Source organism: Stegodyphus dumicola, chromosome 2, assembly GCF_044657685.1.
Source record: "Stegodyphus dumicola isolate Sdum_Otavi_A_Nest chromosome 2, ASM4465768v1".
NCBI classification, from domain to species: Eukaryota; Metazoa; Arthropoda; class Arachnida; order Araneae; family Eresidae; genus Stegodyphus; species Stegodyphus dumicola.
The window spans coordinates 59,885,844-59,909,011 of record NC_140769.1 but is presented as its reverse complement, the minus strand read 5'-3'; the positions used below and the strand labels follow the sequence as shown (position 1 = coordinate 59,909,011).

Here is a 23,168-nt window from a genome sequence, read left to right as displayed (position 1 = left end):
AACATAAAAAAGTTGTTTAGGCATTGCTACATGAGTCATTACTTGTCATGTAATGATAAACATGCGGCGATGAAAGGAAAGTATAATAAATAATGATTCACCAGTTTGGCATTAGATCAGCAATGTGGAATGTTTGGGTTTGAGATGTGTGCCAAGCAGATATGCAGCAATGAAGCCAAATTACTGACTGTACAAATTTATGCTAAAATGATTGTTTCTTGAATAATGAGGTACTTTATTTAGTGTCGAAGTGAAATTAAGAATCAGGACTCTCCAGATGTTTTATTATGCACAGAGGGGAGAATCAAATATGCATGCATAAAGGCTATGAGAAGAACGTTGTTGGTGGTTTTGATGTCCGAATTTTAGATCATTTCGGATAATGGACGTGCAGATTTCGAACTTTGTACTGTATGTTTTAGTTGGAAAGACTTGAATTTACAATGAAAATTATTGTAAACTAGAATTTAAAATTAAATTGTAAAAGATTGTAAACTATATACAGCAATTGTGTACTCTGTGATGTAAAATGAATTTAAAATTTTATATGTTAAATGTGTAAAAATGTTTGTGCTGAAAGTAAAATTTTACATTATGATTGTAAAAGTGCTTTAAAGTTTAAACTTTGTTTAAATGCAAGATGTGAAAACTTTGTTTAAATGAACGATTGGAGAGAAAGTAAGTAAGAGTGTGTGTTTAAGTTACGCCCTCCAGCCACACAAAAGTTTAAAACTTTTTCGCGAGTGTAGCATACTAGGTGTAGTATTGATATTAAGGTGTCAGTTGAAGTCTAGTGTGTCTAGATTTAATTTTTGTTAGCCAGATGGTTAGTTGGTATTGTTGTTCATAATAACACAATACGGACACGCTCATTTCATAACAACAAATTTCTGAAGAGCGTGGGTCGAAATGAGTTAAGATGTGAGTGAATGAAATCTGTTTGAGGGCAAATAAATGTAATTTTGATGGAAATTTGGAAATTTTTCAAAGTATTAATCTTTCTTCCTTCCAGATATTTTGAAAGGACCAGACTTTGTATGATGTTCTCAAGATCCAGAAGATGTATGTAATAAACACCAAGCAAGGAATTTAAAACTTTGATTTGAATAATGAGACTGAATTAGGAAACTGAGAGTATTAGAAGTTAAACTTTGAATTGTTATTAAGTTTATAGAAATTAAAACTCTCAACAAGGTCATTGTGAGACCTTTTTCTTTGAGTACTTAAATTCTGCTGGGGAAAAATGTATGATACACTTCGGGAAAAAAAAGGGGGCACAGTTATATATCTCCTGTTCTACTGACCAGATTAACAAAATTCAAACTGCGTTTTTCACGTCTCAAAAGTGCAACTTAGGACATACATTTATAAATAGCATTGTTATAAAATAGGTATTTTGGTAAAAAATTGGACTTTTCCTGAAATATAATACCAATTTTTTTTTCATATTCCGATTTTACAACTCAAATTATGTCTAGATATTAAATTTTGTAAAATTTGGTGCGATATTTATAGAGAAATTCAAAAATTATCTTGCAGCAATTTTTTCAATTAGCGTCTAGAATAATTCACTTGGTGAACTTCTTAATATATGGCAACAAATTTTCCTTTCCCTTCCATTATGCCAGAGCAGAAAAAAGGCACCTCGTTCTTACCTTTTTACATCATGCACGAACAGAAAAAAAATCACATTGTTCCTACTTTCAAAGAAATTTAGCAAACTGTTTAAACCACATTTGATGTTTTATCGCTTCAACAAATATGCCAAATTTCAAAATGCTCCAATATATAAATTCACATATATCTTCCGAAATTTTGAATAAAAAACTAATTTTTTGCAGGTATGCTTAGAAATACATCTACTTTAAGATGACGGTAAAAATTTTGTATGTTATAAAAAAATTTTTTTTGATAAATTTATAAAAATTATTTAAAAATACAAATTTTAAAAATAAATCATAAATAATGGGTGAATATTATTTGGAACAATCCTGAATTTTTAAATGTGAAAAGAAGAATAAAAAAAGAGAGATTAATAAATATATACTAAACTCGATTAACAATGAGTAGCTACAATTTTGAGAGCTAATTTTTTAAAAACTACTCGTGCAATTTTTAGAAAACTTGGTAATTCATAGAATGGAAATATAGAAAACAAATTGGTGTGTTATTTCAGAAAAAGTCCGATTTTGTGTCAAAATACCTATGCTATAACAATGCCATATATAAATCTAATATATATCCCAAATCGCGCTTTCGAGAAATGAAAAACGCAAGTTAAATTTCGCCAATTGGCCCAGTAGACCGGGAGATATAGAACTGTTCCCCCCTTTTTTTACACATTGTACATTTTAATTTTATGACAGTTATTTTAAGTTTATACCACTTCCCTATCTCTTATACCTTCAGCTTACAATTCCTTACCAGAATGAGTTTTTAGAATCACATTAAATGCAAATGAGAAATAGAGTAGTAATTAAATCAATTTCAACTGACTTCAGCAGAATGAGTTAAGGATTCCTGAATAGCACATGTTTGCTTTTTGGCTACATATCTCTGACTGTTACTATGCTCGGCCGTATTATGTGCCTTTTGATAGCTTCGCTGGCTAATTTAATATTACGGGCCAACTAGCTTCAGCTAAATCTCTTTAGTTAGTCCTTATTTCTTACATTTTAAGCCCAAGTGGAGAGCTGTATGCCCTGAGAAAGGGGTAGATTGTATATCTTTATTTGAAACAAATAAAAGGTAATTAACCTTCTTGAGTTTATGCTTTTGTTCTTAGCGATTTCCCGCTTAACTGCTCACTAGATCCCTCAACACTTAATTTAGTAGAATAAAAGGGAGGAACACTACATCTTTGCCAAATATTAGGAATTTACTACTGAAGGAGAGGAACTCTCTCTGTTATGAAGGGAATCCTGTCATCACATGCTTTTTGCAACTTTGGTCTGAGCAGAAATTTAGATTCATATTGATTTGAAACCTGGAAATCAAAGATGATGAATTTTTCATCATAATTTACGGATTTTATATAAACAGAGCATATTCATTCGCTTACTCACAAAAGCTAACTAAATAAATAAGACCATTAAAAATCTCGAAAGAGTATTTTTAACAGAATTATACTTTTTATAATACAGGAAAAAAATGATCAACAAGTTTTCACCTTATTTCAGCAAGATATATCTAGATCATAGTTGATTTAATGTGACAAATACTGGAATAGTAACATTTACCTGCACTTTAACCTGACATTTGTCAGTGTTTCAAAAATATTTTTTCCCCTAACCTAAATTTTGTGTTTTTACCCCCCCCCCAGCCAACATGAATAATAATGCATATAGATTTCACAAAAGTCAAAAAGAATTGCAGTGATTTTTTATTACAGCTTAATTATTATAATTAACAAATAATTATAATTATAAAATTATTATAACAAATTATTAAGAATTTTTTTTTCCCAGACTGTATTAATGTACACTGCCCCCCCCCCAAAAATAAGACAGTTCTGTATCTCCCATTCTATTGGGCCAGTTGAAGAAATTCTAATTGCGTTTTTCTTGCCTCAAAAGTGCGACTTAGGATATATAATAGATTTATATATAGTTTGTTCTAACATAGGTATTTTGACACAAAATCGGACCTTTCCTAAAATAACATACCAATTTTTTTCCATATTTCGATTCTAGGACTCAAATTATGTCTAGATATTAAATTTTGTAATTTCTGGTGAGAAAAAATTAATCTTGTAATTTTTCTCAGTTTGCGCCAAGAATAATTCACTTAGTGAACATCTTAATTTATAGCACTCTATTTTCCTTTCCTTTTTCTTCACTGTCCACGAGAGGAAAAAAAGTCATCGTTCACACTTTCAAGTAATTTTAACAAAGTGCGTAAACAACATTTTCATTATTATCGCTTATAATACAAAATGCGGGAAAATATAAATTCACATATATCTTAGGAAATTTTGAATAATTTTTTGCAGGTATGCTTAGAAATACATCTAATTTAAGATAATGGCAAATCTTTTATAAGTTATAATTAATTTTTTTTTCTGAAAATTTATAAAAATTATTTAAAAATACAAATTTTAAAAATAAATCATAAAAAATGGGTGAATTTTATTTGAAAATGCACTTGAATTTTGAAATGTGAAAGGAAGAATCAAATAAATTTAATAAAAAAAAAGAGAGATTAACAAATATATGTATCAAATTCAATTAACATTGAGGAGCTAAAATTTTGAGATCTAATTTTTTAAAAACTATTCGTGCATTTTTTGAAAAACTTGGCACTTTGGCTTAATTTGAGCCATAGGACCGAAATATGGGGGAAAAAATTGGCATGTCATTTCAAAAAACGTTCCAATTTTATGTCAGAATACCTGTATTAGAACAATGATATATATAAATCTAATACATATCCTACATCACGTTTTGCAGACATTAAATATGCAAGTTGAATTTTGTCAACTGTCGCACTAGAACGGGAGATATAGGACTCTCCCATTTTTATTTTTTGTGCAGTGTACATACATTTAAGTTCAAAGATAAAAAAATTGGTATAATAATTATTGCCTGTTGGAAAATTATTATAACCAATTATTATAATATTATTAGGATTCAATATACTAATTAATATAATGAAATTTATACAGTAAAATATAACAATTAACTAATTATAATAAAAATTGTTATAACAATTATTTAGTACAATTTATCATTAAATTATGTACACTGAGAAAAAAAAAAAGAGAGAGAGAGAGAGAGAATTCTATATCTCCCGTTTTACTGGGCCAATTGACGAAATTCAAATTGCGTTTTTCATGACACCAAAGCGCGACTTAGGATATGTATTACATTTATATATAGCATTGTTTTAATATATGTATTTTGACTCAAATTCGGACATTTTCTGAAATAACATACCAATTTTTTTCCATATTTCAATTCTACAACTCAAATTACGCCAAACTACTAAGTTTTGTAAAAATCACACAAGTAGTTTTTAAAAAATTAGCTCCTCAATAGTAATACAGCTTGGTATATATTTACTAATCTTTCTTTTTTTTATGAAACTTATTTGATTCTTCCTTCCACATTTCACAATTTAGGTTCATTCCAAATAAAATTCACCTATTTTTTTATGATTTATTTTAAAAATTTACTATAATTTTTTCAAAAAATTTTTGAAATATAATATATAAATATTTTACCATCATCCTAAAATAGATGTGTTTCTAAGCATACCTGCAAAAAATTACAGTTTTTTATTCGAAATTTTCAAAGATATAGATTATATATTGGTCCATTCTGAAATTTGGCATATTTGTTGAAAGCGATAAAACATCAAATGTGGTTTAGACACTTTGATAAAATTATTTAAAAGTAGGAACAATGTGAATTATGAAACAGGTGCCTTTTTTTTCTATTCCGGCATAATGGAAGGGAAAGGAAAAATCATTGCCACATGTTAAGAAGTTCACCAAATGAATTATTCTAGGCACAAACTGAAAAAATTTCACCAAGATAAATTTTTGAATTTCTCCGTAAATTTTGCACCAAATGTTACAAAATTTAATATCTAGACATAATTTCAGTCGTTGAATCGAAATATGGAAAAGAATTGGTATGTAATTTCAGAAAAAGTCCGATTTTGTATCAAAATACCTATGTTAGAACAATGCCATATATAAATCTAATACAGTCAAAAGTCGTTAATCCGGACTCGTCGGGACTTCGGCGATTCCGGATTATCGATTTTTATGGATTATAGATCATCAGTTTAAATCTGGTAAGATGGCATGCAGAAATTACAAAATTAAAAATATGAAACCGTAATTTATGAAATAAAGAACAATTATGATCTAAAGGGTATCAAAATTTACAAAAAGAAAAAGCTTAATATTTATTTGTTTACTTTATTAAACATTTCTTTCAATGTAAGTTGCTTCGTTTCATGTGATAATACTTTCTCTTTAATTCTATTAAACAGACACAATTTCTTGTTTAGTTACAAAGTTCCGCTGTTCAAGTCCTATAATTGCTGTGTTGAGAATACCGACTAATTTGTCAATCGAAATGTTTTCGTTTTCAATAACCTCTGGGCCACTTTCTGAAGCGAATTATAATGACGAGGAACTTGATTTAAATCATATCAAAGACTGAGTACATCGAGATGAATTACTACACTTAGTAAGGAATTATAAGCCAAATAAAATAAAAACATCTGCCCTAAAGATAAGGATAGAGCTCACAGATCAACTTCCAATCCGCTGCGTGAAATTGATAAACAGATTTTGGATTTCAAAACATACTTTCGCTTTGTAGATACAAATTACATATTAGTAAATATATATCGGAAATTCTATTTGACATAATCGAAAGTTCAAGCTTACTTTTATGAAATTGCTCTAACAGTCTGCAAAAAATAATAACCCAGATCCAATTCGAAGATTAAGGAACAACGCAATCTGCAACATTAACCGAATTAGATAATTTTAGCTTAGCTTATACCTCCGTTACACATTAAACGCGCATGCGCACAAACATATTCGCAGCCGTAAAGGTCTTAGGCGCACTCTTAAAAGCCTATGTGCATGTGCAGAAAGTTTGTAGCTTTGAGGACCAGATTATAGATCCTTCCGTATTACGGGTGTCCGAATTAATGACTTTTGACTGTATATGTCCTAAATCGCACTTTCGAGAGATGAAAAACGCAAGTTAAACTTCGCCAATTGGCCCAGTAGACCGGGAGATATAGAACTGTCCCCCCCTTTTTTTAACACGTAGTACATTTTAACTTTATCACAGTTATTTTAAGTTTGGTATGTTATTTCAGAAAACGTCCGATTTTTTGTCAGACTACCTATGTTAGAATAGTGTTATATACAGTCAAAAGTCATTAATTTGGACACACATAATCCGGACCTCAAAGCTACAAACTCTCTGCGCATGCGTTGCATTGATGCATGCGCGTGAGACCTTTACTGCTGCGAATATGCGTGTGCGCAAAATGCGTTTACGAATGCGGGTTTAATGTTTAACGGATGGTATAAGCTAAGCTAAAATTATCTAATTCAGTTAATGTTGCAGATTGCGTTGTTCCTTAATCTTCGAATTGGATTCGGCTTATTTTTTGCAGACTGTTAGAGCAATTTTATAAAAGTAAGCTTGAACTTTCGATTATGTCAAATAGAATTTCTGATATATATTTACTAATATGTAAAGGATCTACAAAGCGAAAGTATGTTTCGAAGTCCATTACGCAAAAAATGGATAAAGGCATATTCCTTTGTTTATCTTTAACGCCACAGTGCGCAATGAATTGGAAGTTGATCTGTCAGCACTATCCTTATCTTCAAAGCAGATGTTTAAATTTTATTTGGCTTATAAATCCTTACTAAATGTAGTATTTCATTTCGATGTACTCAGTCTTTGATATGATTTAAATCAAGTTCCTCATCATTATAATTCGCTTCCGATAGTGAAGAAAGTGACACAGAGGTTATTAAAAACAAAAAAATTTCGATTGACAAATCAGTCGATAATTTCGATACAGCAATTATAGCACTTGAACAGTGGAACTTTGTAACTAAACAAGAAATTATGTCTGTTTAATAGAATTAAAGAGAAAGTATTGTCACAGGAAATGAAGCAACTTAAACAACTTACATTGAAAGAAATGTTTAATAAAGTAAACAAATAAATATTAAGCATTTTGTTTTTGTAAATTTTGATACCCTTTAGATCATAATTGTTCTTTATTTCATAAATTTCGGTTTCATATTTTTAATTTTATAATTTCTGCATGCCATCTTACCAGATTTAAACTGATGATCTATAATCCAGAAAAATCGATAATCCGGAATCGCCGAAGTCCTGACGAGTCCGGTTTAACGACTTTTGACCGTATAAATTTAATATATATCTAAGTCGCGCTTTTGAGACGTGGAAAACGCAATTTGAATTTCGTCAATAGACCCAGTAGAATTGGAGATATAGAAGTGTCATTCCCCCCCACAAAGTACATATAGCAAAATTAAGTTTTGAAAAACACTTCTACTTTAATGCATAAATAAATGCACAAAATTAAACACTATGTAATGAAACAGTTAATTACATATGATGATCAATATTTCAGCTTAGATTACATAAAGTAATTTTTGTCTTAATTCTGCACACTGAATGCTATGAAAATATTAATGGAAAATATTCCTACTACATGATTTATGTCCACCCTCCCAGGTGCACATGTGTTTACATTTAAGGTTGCTTCTATGGTGGTCAAATTAGGCTCTGCTTAAAATTTCAGATATATTATTCTATTTTATTTTAGCACTTATTTTGATATTTAAGATATATTTTTGGCAACATATTTCATTCAAAATTTTTGATTTAGGAATCTTAAAATGCTGTAAAATATCTCCGACGAGCAAGCTACTAATCAACTCACAGTCAATTAACAACTTAAAGTCAGTTGATACCTCCAGCAAAATTCACAGAATGAAATGCTATAGGGAAGCTATAGGTTTGTTTTTCAAGCTGCTGAAAACTGACTAGCACATCTGGATTTGAAGGGTAGTAAATTTTGCCTATATTGTGTATCTAGCAATCATGGGAATCAATTTCAATATATAGTGTATCTAGCAATCATGGGATCAATGGCCTTTAAAATAAAAGGCCTCACATCTTTCTGCATACTGTAATTATTTACTTAAGGACCCCAAACACAATAATTATAGAAAATTCCTCAAGAATATTTATTTGCAGCTGGCGTATTAAATATAAGAGCACAACTGTTGACTTGATTGCTATTTCTCATTCATCTCAAAGCTTCAGAAAAATTATATGTTGTAAAAAGAAAAATATATATTGATTTAAAACCCCTGTTTCATTAACCAAAAGCATATTTTCTAAAAAGAAAATGCATAGAAATATATTCTATTTTAATCACTAAATAAAAGTTAAAAAACTTAATCTCTTCTCAATTACAATGTTGCCCTTTAGAAAATAAATAATGCTTTAGATGCCCCGCAAAGTAAATACTAATGTACACAATGAGAAAATTTTATCCTGATATTAAGAAACAAAAATTAAATATAAAATTTTATAAATCTAAATTAGACTGTCATTTACCTGAACATAAGTTGGTGTTTGGGATTTATGAACAACATTTGCTGAATCGAAGAGACACTCAAGCACTTCAAATTGAAACAAAGAGAGACTGAAATTAAGTATGCATTGTGCAGATGATGATTTTTCATTTCCATCTATTGCAACAGAAGAAGCCATTAACCTTAAAACAAAATAAATAAATAGAGAAATAAATTTCCGAAAAACTAAATTCTGATAATTAGCACATTTATGGCATATGCAAACAGCCTTATTATTAAATACTGCATATTTTTTAAAATGATACTAAGATAGAAGCTTTGTTGCTACAGTACACTGCTATTTTTATATTTTTTAATAAATGCTAAGATATAATAATTAATAACATTCTTTAGAATAATATACCATATACAGTAACTGAAAAGGAGTATTCTAATAATATATATATATAAACAAGTTCTCAAATAATAACTTTTAAGAAACAAATTTTCCCATAAATTTGAATTTAAATAATTCACATCGACAGCTTCTGACACTTTTTTATGTTGAGATTAATGCAAAACAAAAACTTCACATTTCAAAAACCAGCTACCAGCACAACAATGCAAAAACCAGCAACAAAATAAAATTTCCCATATGCCAGTTCTCTAAATGTCAGAACATCACATGCTAAATTTGGAAAATATTCCAATTTAAAATTTTTGGGGGGGGGAGAGAAAATGAACCTTGAAATTATGAAAAAAATTTTAATCAAATTCTAATAGTGCTTTTCTCTTTAATAGAGCAAAACAGAACACTGCAAACAATTAACACAATATTATAACAGTATGTGAAGATCAAAAACTAATAGTTGATATTTTAACCAAATATTTGCAAATTTTTCATGCAAGTGTTTATTTTCATATGATGATAAAAACTACTATTTTGCCAGTTTAAGAATTTTATTTAATGTGATTTTTCCTTGCTTATCTCTCTTATTCTAAGTAAAATCTCCAGTTCTCCAGACTGATTCTATTTGGCTATCTTTAAACATCTTACTCAACATAATTATCTTCAACCACGTATACTTCAAATTGGTCCAGAACATTCACTAATGTGCTCAATCAATATCTTAATAAATAAATGAAAGAGTCTTAATATTTGCTTTCCTGATACAAGAACATAACTTTTTCCTTAACAGACTATATTCATAAAATGTCATTTGCGCTGCCCTGTACGATACCAAACGAACCAATGGCCAAAGGTGGACAATGGCAAGAAGAAGAAGGTGCTATTTAATCTGTTTGATAGTCAGAGGAGATTACAGTGGGTTTAAAAAAAAAATGCAGGAATAAGATAAGCAAAAGCTGAAATATTATAATACTGATTGATGGACAATAATAATTATACTCAATCAAAAAAAAAAAAAAAAAAAAAACTAGAGATGGCATACTAACAAAAACTGAATAACAGAACTGTTTTTGGTAAAATTATATAACATGAAATAAATTTCATTAAAATTATGTGTGAAATAATATGACATGACTAGCATTAGTATACTGCAAATTTAGCTTATCAGTCAATACCTATAATATGCAATAGCCAAATTTTTCAAAACAATGAATAATAATAATAATAAAGAAACACACCATGTGGACAATAAAATTTGTGATACTAGTGGAAACACACAAAATATTTTTAATTAATATTAATTAAATATTCTTATTTTTATAATTTTCTCTTGATGATCTTTAGCCCATAAAGCATAATACATAGATTTGGAATACGATGAATATTGTGGATAGATGCTAACCAGTCAAAAACAGCTGAATATTATTGACTACCCAGAAAATTAAATACCAATAAGAAAGAAAAATTCCTTCATTTTTAAACCAAAAGCACCAATATTGGCTAGTACCAAAATATTTCACTGCTAGTTTATTGGAAGTTTATATATTCTCTGATATTTCCAGAATTGATAAAATTATGGCATAGGAATAGTTTTCATTCATTACTTCTAGCAACCTTTTTTACACTCACTTTTGGAAACAGCTTTCATTATATATGCTACCAGCCATTCATGTTTATAATCATTGTCAGCATTTTCATCATTACAAAATTTTAATTACATTAATAGTATCTTGCTTTTTCTTCATGAAGATTTTGATAAAAGAACTTCCCTTTTTTAAATTAATAAAAGTAAAATATTTTCAGCCAATTCTTTATAATTTGATTCTGACTGAAAAAAGATTTTTAAATCTTGGTATCGAAAATTCAATGAGCTCTCTCTATGGCAACCACCAATGGTAACAGATGATTTTGATCTTCTATGGAAGTAGTTAGTTAGTTGTCTTAAAAAGTGTTCAATGCCAATGTTGTCACTTCCAAAGGTTGTCTTCTTAAGAAATTAATCGCCATGAGTTGTTTCTGAAAAGTGTTCACTCAACAATCATTGAAAAATGTCTGATTATGTTTCATGGCTTTAACATAAAATAATTCACAATACATGTATGAATGATTCTGAGTATTAGTTGAATACTACTATCATATTGAAATGGCTTCTAAAATTATTGATTTTAATGATCTCATTTCTTTAGCAATTTTTCTGAAATATTCAAATAAATATAAATAACTTTCAATTAGTAGCCACTGATGCCTTAAAATCTAAACTTACATTCAAAATTGGTAAAATTATATCATAAAAATAGTTATTATTCAGAATGTTTTGGCAAAATTCTGTTCCACCCATTTTAAGCATAACCATTCTTACAAACATTTTTCAATATACAGTCAAAAGTCGTTAATCTGGACTCGTCGGGACTTCAGCAATTCCGGATTATCGATTTTTCCGGATTATAGATCATCAGTTTAAATCTGGTAAGATGGCATGCAGAAATTACAAAATTAAAAATATGAAATCGAAATTTATGAAATAAAGAACAATTATGATCTAAAGGGTATCAAAATTTACAAAAAGAAAAAGCTTAATATTTATTTGTTTACTTTATTAAACATTTCTTTCAATATAAGTTGCTTTGTTTCATGTGATAATACTTTCTCTTTAATTCTATTAAACAGACATAATTTCTTGTTTAGTTACAAAGTTCTTCTGTTCAAGTCCTATAATTGCTGTGTTCAGAATACCGACTAATTTGTCAATTGAAATGTTTTCATTTTCAGTAACCTCTGGGTCACTTTCTTCAACTATTGGAAGCGAATTATAATGACGAGGAACTTGATTTAAATCATATCAAAGACGGAGTACATCAAGATGAAATACTACACTTAGTAAGGAATTATAAGCCAAATAAAATAAAAACATCTGCCCTGAAGATAAGGATACTGCTGACAGATCAACTTCCAATCCACAGCATGAAATTGATAAACAGATTTCGGATTTCAAAACATACTTTCGTTTTGTAGATTCAAATTACATATTAGTAAATATATATCGGAAATTCTATTTGACATAATCGAAAGTTCAAGCTTACTTTTATGAAATTGCTCTAACAGTCTGCAAAAAATAATAACCCGGATCCAATTCGAAGATTAAGGAACAACGCAATCTGCAACATTATCTGAATTAGATAATTTTAGCTTAGCTTATACCTCCGTTACACATTAAACGCGCATGCGCACAAACATATTCGCAGCCGTAAAGGTCTTACGTGCACTCTTAAACGCCTGTGCGCAGAAAGTTTGTAGCTTTGAGGTCCGGATTATGGGTGTCCGAATTAATGACTTTTGACTGTAGCTATTAGCTAGGAGAAAGATAACTATTTTCATTATATTAGGATAATTAGTTTAATTAATCTAATGTACCTAAAATGATTAATTCATCAGTAGCATTATAATAATGTAGCTAACATATTCAATATAAATATGAATTTCAACATTATTTTTAGGCAATTTTTAAACTACTGAAACAGAAACATTTAAAATAAGAACATTTACACAATTTAATTACATAGTCTTTTCACATGGTTCAAATCTATTTTGCAATTAAAATTGATGGGGGCTTTCACAAAAAATTGATAATTCTTTATACAATTAAAATTTTAAATATTTTCTTTTGAATCTCCTTTTCCAGAGCATCCTACAATATTTCATTTATTTCTCTCCATTTATAAATATTTAACGTCATTTAAAACATTCAGTAATGTTCATTAATTTCAAAATGTTTTTACATAAAATTTGACTAAAATATATTTCATATTTGGCAATTGGACAGTTGAATGTCTAGCTTAAAATTAAACTGAGCATTTGATATCCACTCTATTTCTAATCTATACCAGTAGTTTCTAATGTTTTCTACATTAACATCCCTAAAAAATGTTTGTGTTTGTACTCTGTTACATTAATCCTATAAAGAACATTATTCCTACAAAATATACTATATCAGTCATGACTTGTTACTAAAGGACAAAGACCGTATCTGCCAGATTCCTTGAAACTTCATCCTACACGTTTTTAGGATGCAAGCACCTCAGGCTAATAATGGAATAATCTAGAATTTTTCCATCAGTCAAATATGACATTCTATCTGTTGTGATTTACTTATACTGGACTGTTTAGTATAAGCCCCTCTATTATAATTTTGTCTAATGCTGAGCTTTCCAAAATAATAATCCATTGAAGAAAAAAACAAAACGGAGAAAATTTCACCAAAATGTTCATATGTCACTTGTCTTCTAATATAATTCTATATAAATGGCTACTAACCTTAGATGGTTTGTCTCACAGAGTTTAGATAATGGATCTTTAGCCATTTCAAAGTCTTTAAAATCAAATCCTGACATCTGAAGTGCTAATAAATCATTGAAAAAAGTTGAAGCTCGATCCTTCAGTGAAAGTGTACTTTTTAAATCAAGTTCTTGAGTGCTATTGGAGTTATTGCTCAGAGATTCCTGAACACTGTCATCATGTAAGATAATAATGCAGACACTACTACAGCAACATCTGAAATGTGTTAATTCTGTCATATGGTCTTGAAGCATAGCTTGAACACTTGAACCTTTAAAGACAAATACATGAATGAGAGGGGGGAAAAAACACAGTTTAAAAAAAGCATTAAATGAATTTTCTTATTATAATTAAATTACTTACTTCTAGCTTTAGATGTTCTCTGGCTGGCACCAAAAGTGTTATCTAGGGGAGGCAGAACATAAATAATTGAAAAACACCAAATAATACTTAATGAAAATTCATCAAGTTTAACAAAATATACAATACATAAATTTAAAAATACCTTTCCAATTATAAATATCCCTTGTTGTGAAGGAATTCATAATTAACAGAAAACATAATGGTTCTTTCTGACTACCTGGCCTTTCCCTGAAAACTATTCATGCAACAACACATTACAACCAAAACAGTTATCCGGTAAGCTATGATGTTGCTACAGTGTACTTACATATCAATACAGGTATTCACAAACATGCAGCAGAAAAATGTGAATTTCCACCTTCCAAATCCTAGGTTAATTTTTCTGATTACTGTTTGTTTTTGCATTCATCAAGTGCATTTCTTTTTCTTGTAAGGAATCAATAATGGAACTCTAGAGTTTGCTGGCCAATGATAATGACTGCATTACATTTCTTCAGTAATATGGTATTTTGCCCAGCAGTAGAGAATGCAAAAATGTGCATACTTTTTAAATGGTTGAATTTTATGAAAATTATGGGGAAAATTGCAATAAAAGTTTTAGAATGCAAGTCAGAAATTAATTTAAAGATAGCTGTATCTTGTTTACAACATCTATTCACCCCATTTATTGTTGGGCAAAACAATACACTTGTTTAAAATACAACTTGAGTTTGATGAGTCAGGCACTACCCATGAGTATCATTAGGCCTGTTGCTAATATTCACGTAAAAACTTGTATTAAAACTCTAAATTTCCATGTAATTTTGTGTTTTTTTACGTAATTTTTTTTTTCAAATTCATTAACAATGAATTTTAAGAAAGTTTATGAGAAGAGTCAAGCAATTAAGAAAATGATTAGGATCAATATGAAAGTGAAAAAAACAACAACACATTATTGAAAAGTATCATGATGGCATGCATATCCAGGACTTGGCTACTGCATTCCATTATGCTCAGAGTGATAGTTAAGTTGCCAAGGAAGTGAAATCATTGCCAGACAAAGATCAGAGCTGGTTAAGAATTTCTTTTGATCTGGATAAATATTTTGTGCAATATTTCATTTATGTATAATATATATTCCACTTACTGCATTTTGTATTTCATTATTAAGCAGTATTAGAATAACAATAGGATATTTTTATAAAAATAAAATTATTATTTTTGTTTTATTTCTTCTTAGATGTGTTTGTTTGGGTATTTGTCCAAAGATTTGGAATGGATTAATGACATATATCGAAGTATCACTTTGTACATCAATTAAGCTCTAAAATACCATCCAGATATATTTCTTTACTTTCTTACATAAATACTTTTTTTTTATAAATTACTTATCATTATTATCAATTATTGTTAAGAAAATGCCAAATGTGGCTGGCTGCTAGTTTTCTCTGTCATTACATCATTATGATAAGCATGCAGCTCGAGACTCAACTATTTATCGGTGATCATGATTGGTGACGGAGAAGATGCTTTTGTGAAGGACTTGTTCAAACTTAGGTTGAACTAACAGTGTTCAGCAACTTTACTGCTTAGCCACTTGACAGGCCTTCTTTACCTTGTTACACCTCACTTTTTTTGTGGTTTAGAATGTGACCCTCTGGCATACTTTGCCAAAAATGAATTATTACTGTATTTCCCTTTCAGCTCTAATATTTGACTATAAAATTATACCTAAAAAACTTCACCATGGAATGTATAAAATGTAGATGTTCATATCCCAGAATTTGTTCACATTCCAAAATTTTTTCTCAGAAGTCTTATGGTTAAGAAAATTTTACATTCAATTTTTAAGATACCAAACAACTTTATTAGAACAAAAAATATCAACTATATACTAACCTGGAATGTTAGTATTTTATCAACTATTTACAAACAAGAATTGTTATAAGCCAACTATCTGCTAACAAGGCTTGTCAGTTCAAACGATTGTTAGACTATTTAAAGTGAAGCAATGCAATGAAAATTGTTATAAGTATGTTAATAGAAGAAATGAATTTTAGTCTATTAGACAAGTGATTTAATCGCATGACAGATTAAAATGGAATTGAAAACTAAGGGGAGGGAGAAGTAAATGAATTAGCTATAGCTTTTGACATATTTAACTAAAATAACACAGCAAGTTTTTATTCTTTCGTTTAAAAAAAATTGGTAACATCTGATAACATTTATTTCAAAACAAAAATTTACATTTTTCAATTACACACAAAGCAATTATAATATGACAATTATTGAGCTATAAGAAAAAAACACTTGAAAACTTTTAAAGTATTGGCAAGATTCAGTTAAAATTGCCAATTGAATGCAGGACATGTTGGAAATTTGAGCATACACACTATTGTTGCTGTGGTTACCTTTTTGCTGAAAATGTCAAAATACAGTGTTTCTGAGCATATATTCATCATTAAGGCCTACTATTCAAGCAATAACAGCCTGACTGCTGCTCAAAGTAAATTTGTGACCGAGTACAAGCTGAAGACAACCAAGTGTTATAACAATCAAAAATATGATTAAAAAGTTCAAGAAAACTGGTAGTGTTTTTGATGGCAGTGCTGGTCATTGAGCAAGTGTGAAAATGCCTGAAAATAATGAGAAAACACAAACTGTCACAAACTGTGTTTCAAAATAGCCCAAAAATATTGATCAGGTGAGCTTCATAACAGGTTGGAATCAACTGGGATACTTTGTGATAAATTGTTGCTCAAGACTTGCAGCTCTTTCCATACCAAATTCAAATTCATCAGCCATTGACATTAAATAGCATTTGTGTTTAGCCAACACCATTTTCGATACCACTGGGGGAAAAAATTGATATGTATGTGGTTACTTTTAATGATAGAGTCAACCTTTATTTGGATGTTCATAAATTAAGTAGTCTACCCCCCATTTAAAGGATTGAAAATTCCCATTTCCTGATTGAGAAGTCCCTCCACTCCATATGAGTAACTGTTTGCTGTGCAATGTTAAGTCACACAAAAATTGGTGTGATAGCACTTTGACTGCAGAATGTTACGTCAAAATTTTAGAAAATATTGTCATCCAAGGTAACACAGGTTTTGAAAAGATGTGGTTCATGCAGGATGAAGCACTATCTCACTGGACCAACAGAGTGTTTGAAGGTCCTGGAAGAGCATTTTGGAAAGTGCACTCTGGCTTTGGGGTATCCAGAAGTCATTGGAATGGGAATCACTTGGCTACCATATTCTTCTGATCTCAACCCTTATGACTCATTTTTGTGGGGCAATATTAAAAAGAGTTTTTACACAGTGTTTCACAAGGGCAAAAGTTTACACAAATAACCCCCAAAACATTGCTGAGTTCAAAACAGCCATTCAGGAAGTCATCGAAAGCACTAATGTCTTGACATTTCGGCAAGTTTTGCAGAATTTTGCTCTTCGTCTGTGCCATGGCAAGCATATTGAACATGTCATAAATTAAATCAGATTTTTGTAGTTGTAGCAGTTTTTGAAAATTTGATTTTTTATTTCATAGAGCTTAATAATTGTCACCCTGTAAAAACAGTACATTCTAATTGAATTAAGAAGCAATCATATCTTGCAAATAATTTTCATTTTGAAATATTTACTAGAAACAAAATAAAAGTAATAAAATTAATTATAAATAAAAAATTATCTTAAAAAAATTATAAATAAAAAAAGAAAATGATCTTACAAGCATAATCAGACCTAGCGTCACTACTGATGCTACTGCAGAAGGAGTCATTATCATTTAAAGTTGAATTCTCTAACTCAGGAGAAATTCTATTCTCCATTCTCATAAGGTGAAATTCTTCATCTGATTCATCTTTAATACATATAAAAGTGGACAAAATTATATTATTACTCATTACAGAATTATCAGGTACATTAACATTCTCTAAAATTTAAAAACTAGCACACTTTAAATTAAACTCAGAAGTCCAAAATATTGTTAGTACATTAATTTATCATGGTGAAGTACTATCTACCAAAAAAGACTTTATAAAAAAATTTCTAAGAAAATTTAGCTTGTATTTACATTACATACATGCAAAATAATAAAAATTCCAAACATAAGATAAACTATAAATGATTTGTGGAACTTATATATACTGCTATGCTTCATTTAAGAAGGAATATTTGATAGAGAGATTATATTTAACTCAAACATAGAAAATAAAAAGACATATATATATAATAAACTATTCTAATTACCTAATCATTTTTTCATGTAAAACTAGATAAACTATTTGCATAAATTTTAAACCTCCAATTCTAAGAGCAATAAATAAATCAAAAAAGCATTTTAGCAAGTTTCTTATAACTAATTTTAAAATCATATAGGTTATAGATATAGTTGAACCTTGCAAAACATGGTAGTTGCATCATTTACATATTTGTGCATATATTGTGCATATGGCTAAATCAAGCTTCGCAGAGTTAACTTTCTATAGAAAAATAGATTACGTACAATCCACACTAAAAAAAAGTATGTATAATTTATACAAACTTAAATATTATTGTTATTAAGAGAGATAAAATGAAACAAATGTTAATTGAAAGAATTTCTATTACTACTTAATAAGTAAGTACATGATACAATTATTTTCTTAAATAGTTATTTTTGTTTGGGACAATGTCTGACAAAATTCATTAAATACTTCACAGTAAGAAATGCAAAGTTTTTCAATACCTCTCATAATGCATCTTCTTTCTTCATTTGAGTAAATCTCCATTACAAAATCAGACAGCTCCTCTGTCTTTTTAACTATTTGTTCAACTTCTTGAAAATTAAATATGCTTTATCACCTTCACTATCATTGTTTTCACTGTCATCTTATGTTATAAGATCACCCAATTTTTCATTTCTAATTTTACGATCATCATTCTCGATTAATTCTTTGATTTTATCTCTCTCTCTCTTTTTTCGAAATATCTGAAAATCCTTTGCCAACAATTGCTTTTACAATTTGTATGATTTCCTACGATTCATTTTCAACTGATGGAAATCCTTTAAAATTATTGACAACTTTTGACCAGAGTTAATGCTAACAAGCATTTAGAGTCAGTGAATTCACTTGCTCCCATGCAATTTGATCATTCCCATGCAGTGTCTTGTACTGAATTTCTTTCAAAATGGCCTTAGCGTGTCATGCTTTCCTTCTTCTAGTGCTTAATTAACAGAGATGTAAACAAGCCTGATATAACAGGCTTTGAATGTTTCTCAACGATAACAGGCTTAAATGATTTTTTGATCTATTAATTGAATTAAGGAAGCATTGTTCAATGGGAGGAAATAAACCTTTAGATCTGGATGCAATATTGTGAAGGCTTCAACACCACATCTTAAAACATTATAGAAAATTAGGAGGACTTCTAAGTTCAGGTTTCAGGAACTTCTAAGTTGCTCTACATTTAACTTCTTTTATGAAAGAATTTTTAAGCTAATTACTAAAGAAGGTTTTTGTCATACAAGTTCCTATTCCACTTCCATACAACTAGCAAATGCTCAAAATTCCCCCCTGAAATGTATGAGGCATTTTATATCAATAAATAAGTGAAGGTTTGCATTTGAAGTCACCTGATACATTTCCACAAAAAAGAAAAATCGTTCTATCTTTCAAAGGTTTAAAACATGGTGCAAGCTTTTGTGTCTTTGCGATGTTGGTTTGTTGTCCCATTCGCCTTTAAAAACTGGCTCGTGTCATCTGCATTGAAAACTTGTTCTAAAATGTAACACTCATCTTCAATTTCAAAAACTGAAGTGTAAATCTCTGCTGCTTCTTTATCTGCAGAACCAACTTTCCCAAGAAGCTTTATATTGTGCAAATTACAACAATGCTTTAAGTTTTCATGCCAACCTTAGCTCGCTTGAACGTTTATTTTCTCTGAAGAGTGGCCATCTTTATTTAAAATAAAAGATAATAAACATAATTTTCTTCCTCAGAGTGTTATCTTATCATCAAAACTGCTTCTGCTCATTATCTTCCTCCTCTTCCAGTATATTACAATTATTTTGCTGTCATCTTGAGAGAGCATGCAGAGGGAAGAGATTATTGTATATCTATCCAAGTCTGCACCTCTTCTTCCCTGACAAATATGTAACTAAATTTAATGTATGTTCCAACTAAATGTTCAAATACGTAACTAAATTTAAGATATCTGACCTAAGTGCCAGATGTGTTTTAAAAGCAAGACAATCATTGTCACTTAGTTCATCATCACAGACATGATCATAGAGTACAATTTACAATGAGTAATGTAACAGTCTTTATATCTAACCATAAAAGAGACTACATGAAGAGTGGTTTCTTTGTGAACTGTTTTTTGAAAATCATGGACATAATTTTCAAAGTTTACACACACAGAAAGAGGGATTGGCTGTTTATATTCTGGACAATTCTTTGATTCACTAATTGGATAATGCTTGATATGCTAGGCTGCAGAAAGACTTTAGTTTTCAGACTGTTAGCCCATAACATACTTTTTCCTCATAGCCCTAATTTTCGGATTTATATCTAGACTTTCAAAAGTACTGTTATTTTCATATTGTGCAATTACGAGGGATTTTACTTAGTTGCTTTCCAGTAGACTTATAAGTAAGTGGTGGCAAATGCTGAAAGATTTCTCATTGATAACATAAACCTTTTTGTATGCCCAAAGCTTATTAAAGAGTTTGTTGCTATTGCGATGTAGGCAACACTCTGCAGCATACCATGCATAATTGAAATTCTCATGTTCAACAAATGAAACAGAAACAATTAAGACATCATGTTGCATTCCACAAATCTGCTTTCGACATGGGTTATAGTTACACGGGGGGAAAACTTCCCAAATACCAAATTTCTCTCCCATATAATTTATCAAAAAATTACATCAGAATACCAGATACACACACACACACACACACACACACACACACAAAAAAAAAAAAAAAAAAAAAAAAAAAAAAAAAACTTGTGCATTCTATCAGCTGTGAAGCTGCTGCCATGCACCACAATTTTGTGCTAATTATAGCTAAGCGTGATGTAATAACACCCTCATAATATCTATGTTTTCATTTGATTAAACTCTGATTGATTCTCAATAAGTCATCTTTTGTTTTCATGAACAAAAATATAAATCAAGTTTTATTGCTACATTTTTTCTTGCATTTTGAAAAAATAATTCAAATTTTAAACATGCCCTATACAGAACAGCAAGCAGGTGATTATTTTCAAAGATATAGGATCCTGTCAGCAAAACAGAGTATAGTAATAAACACAATATGGTACTTTCTTTAAAAATGGATAAAAAATGGCAATACAGTGTGAAAAATTGTGATAACTGAATATCCTTCCAAAAAGAATCTTGGTTTGAGGGTTGCAGAATCACATTTGAGATTGCACTCCAGTTCATTTATAGCTGGTTGAGAGAATTAACATCTATTGAATGGGAAGAAGAACAATTAGATATAGCCAACAGAACAGAAATAGATTGGAACAAATACCTGAGGGAAGTTTGCACTCATAGCATTCTAAAAGGTGCTTCAAGTAAAATTAAAAGGTGTAACAAATTAGTAGAAATCACTAAAATTCTTCTTATACAGTGCAAAAATGAAGTAAGTCAAATAACAATTGTTTATTACATAAAGGGGCATCAGTTCTTTTGGAATTCCACCAGCAATGATTGGTGCAACTTTGGCAGGATCTCTATAACTTTCATAGTTCAATGGTAGTCAACATTCTTGGTTGTGAAAAAATAAGTACCAAAAAAGAATATCTGTTTAACAAAATGAAACTTGCAGAATTCACTTTCATAATCTGAACAGAATTGTAATTTAAAAATAAATCAAAAAAGAAAAGTTTATATTATTCAGTCACAGTACATTATTATTCAGATATTTAAACTAAAAAGCCTTATATAAAATACTTACAATGAGTTTGATAATACATAACGGCAACATAAAAACTCAAAAATGTCTTATAATATGTAAAGACAATCAGTTTCTTGGAGCAGGAACAAAACAAATTAGCTAGTCCAGTTAGCTAATTCAAATTAGCTAAATAGTACCACAAGAGCATACAGGGAAATGTCTAATTTCTTATAAAAAAATTAAACTAATAATATCACTATTATTACCTTATGTGCACTTTGTAATGTTGTAACACTCTAAGAGAATAAGATGCTGTTACAACGGCTTTTCTTTTCTTTTTATTTTATTTCAGACTATGAGAAGCTACTTCTATTTTTAATATTGCTGTAACTTGCACTAATATTGTTTGCCCTTTCAGTATTTGAAATACCCAATGGCTTTGTGTACAGCAATAATTTGCAGAAAAAAAAATGCAATATCACTGAAGTCTGCTACTGAAGCATTACTTTCCTAAATTGATAGAGCACTGGTTTAGAAACTATAATCCTGAAATGAAGTTGCAGTCAAGAGAATGAAGAACTTCTCATGATCAGAAAATTCAAAGGATGCAAATGAAGCTTAAACAAATTTTCATATATGATCATCATCTGGAGTCATCATGTTAGACAGAGTTCCCTGAAACATTGTAACAATAACCTATTACCATGCCTTCTTCCAAATATTATACAGAAAAATACACAGCAACAGATTTAATCTAAGTGTGTCTAAATCAACCTGTATAACACTGCTGCATGCATTATTGGTGGTGGCAGATTTGTTACAAAAGTACAAATGAGAGGCATTAACACGTATCCTACAGCTCAAACTTAGTTCTGCAGACTTTGTCCTGCTAGTTACACTACCTAACATTGTAAATGCAACATCAAGAAGGAGTGGCCCAACAATTATGCAAATTTCAGGGCTGACACACATCACAGAGTTATGCGAATGATGTGATATGAGCAGCTCTCCAGCACATATTGAAGAAGATATAAGGGAATGAACCTTCAGAATGTTTAATTTTCGTGCCATTATTTCTGCTAGGGAAATCATCAA

At 29.8% G+C, this 23,168-nt stretch overlaps 1 protein-coding gene across 4 annotated transcripts in view; it reads right to left on the bottom strand.

Annotated features, from left to right (window-relative positions):
• Positions 1-23,168, bottom strand: part of Atg2 (Autophagy-related 2) — a 286,485-nt gene that overhangs the window by 176,563 nt on the left and 86,754 nt on the right. For all 4 annotated transcript variants that reach the window (XR_015039434.1, XM_085810699.1, XM_085810697.1 and 1 more), the window contains exons 9-12: positions 17,913-18,044; positions 14,205-14,246; positions 13,821-14,112; positions 9,144-9,303 (exon numbers count right to left, since the gene is read on the bottom strand). Coding sequence is in view for 3 of the 4 variants with exons in the window: in XM_085810699.1 (XP_085666825.1) it covers positions 9,144-9,303; positions 13,821-14,112; positions 14,205-14,246; positions 17,913-18,044 (626 nt within the window). In the remaining variant the exon portion in view is untranslated. The remainder of the gene's footprint in view (positions 1-9,143; positions 9,304-13,820; positions 14,113-14,204; positions 14,247-17,912; positions 18,045-23,168) is intronic.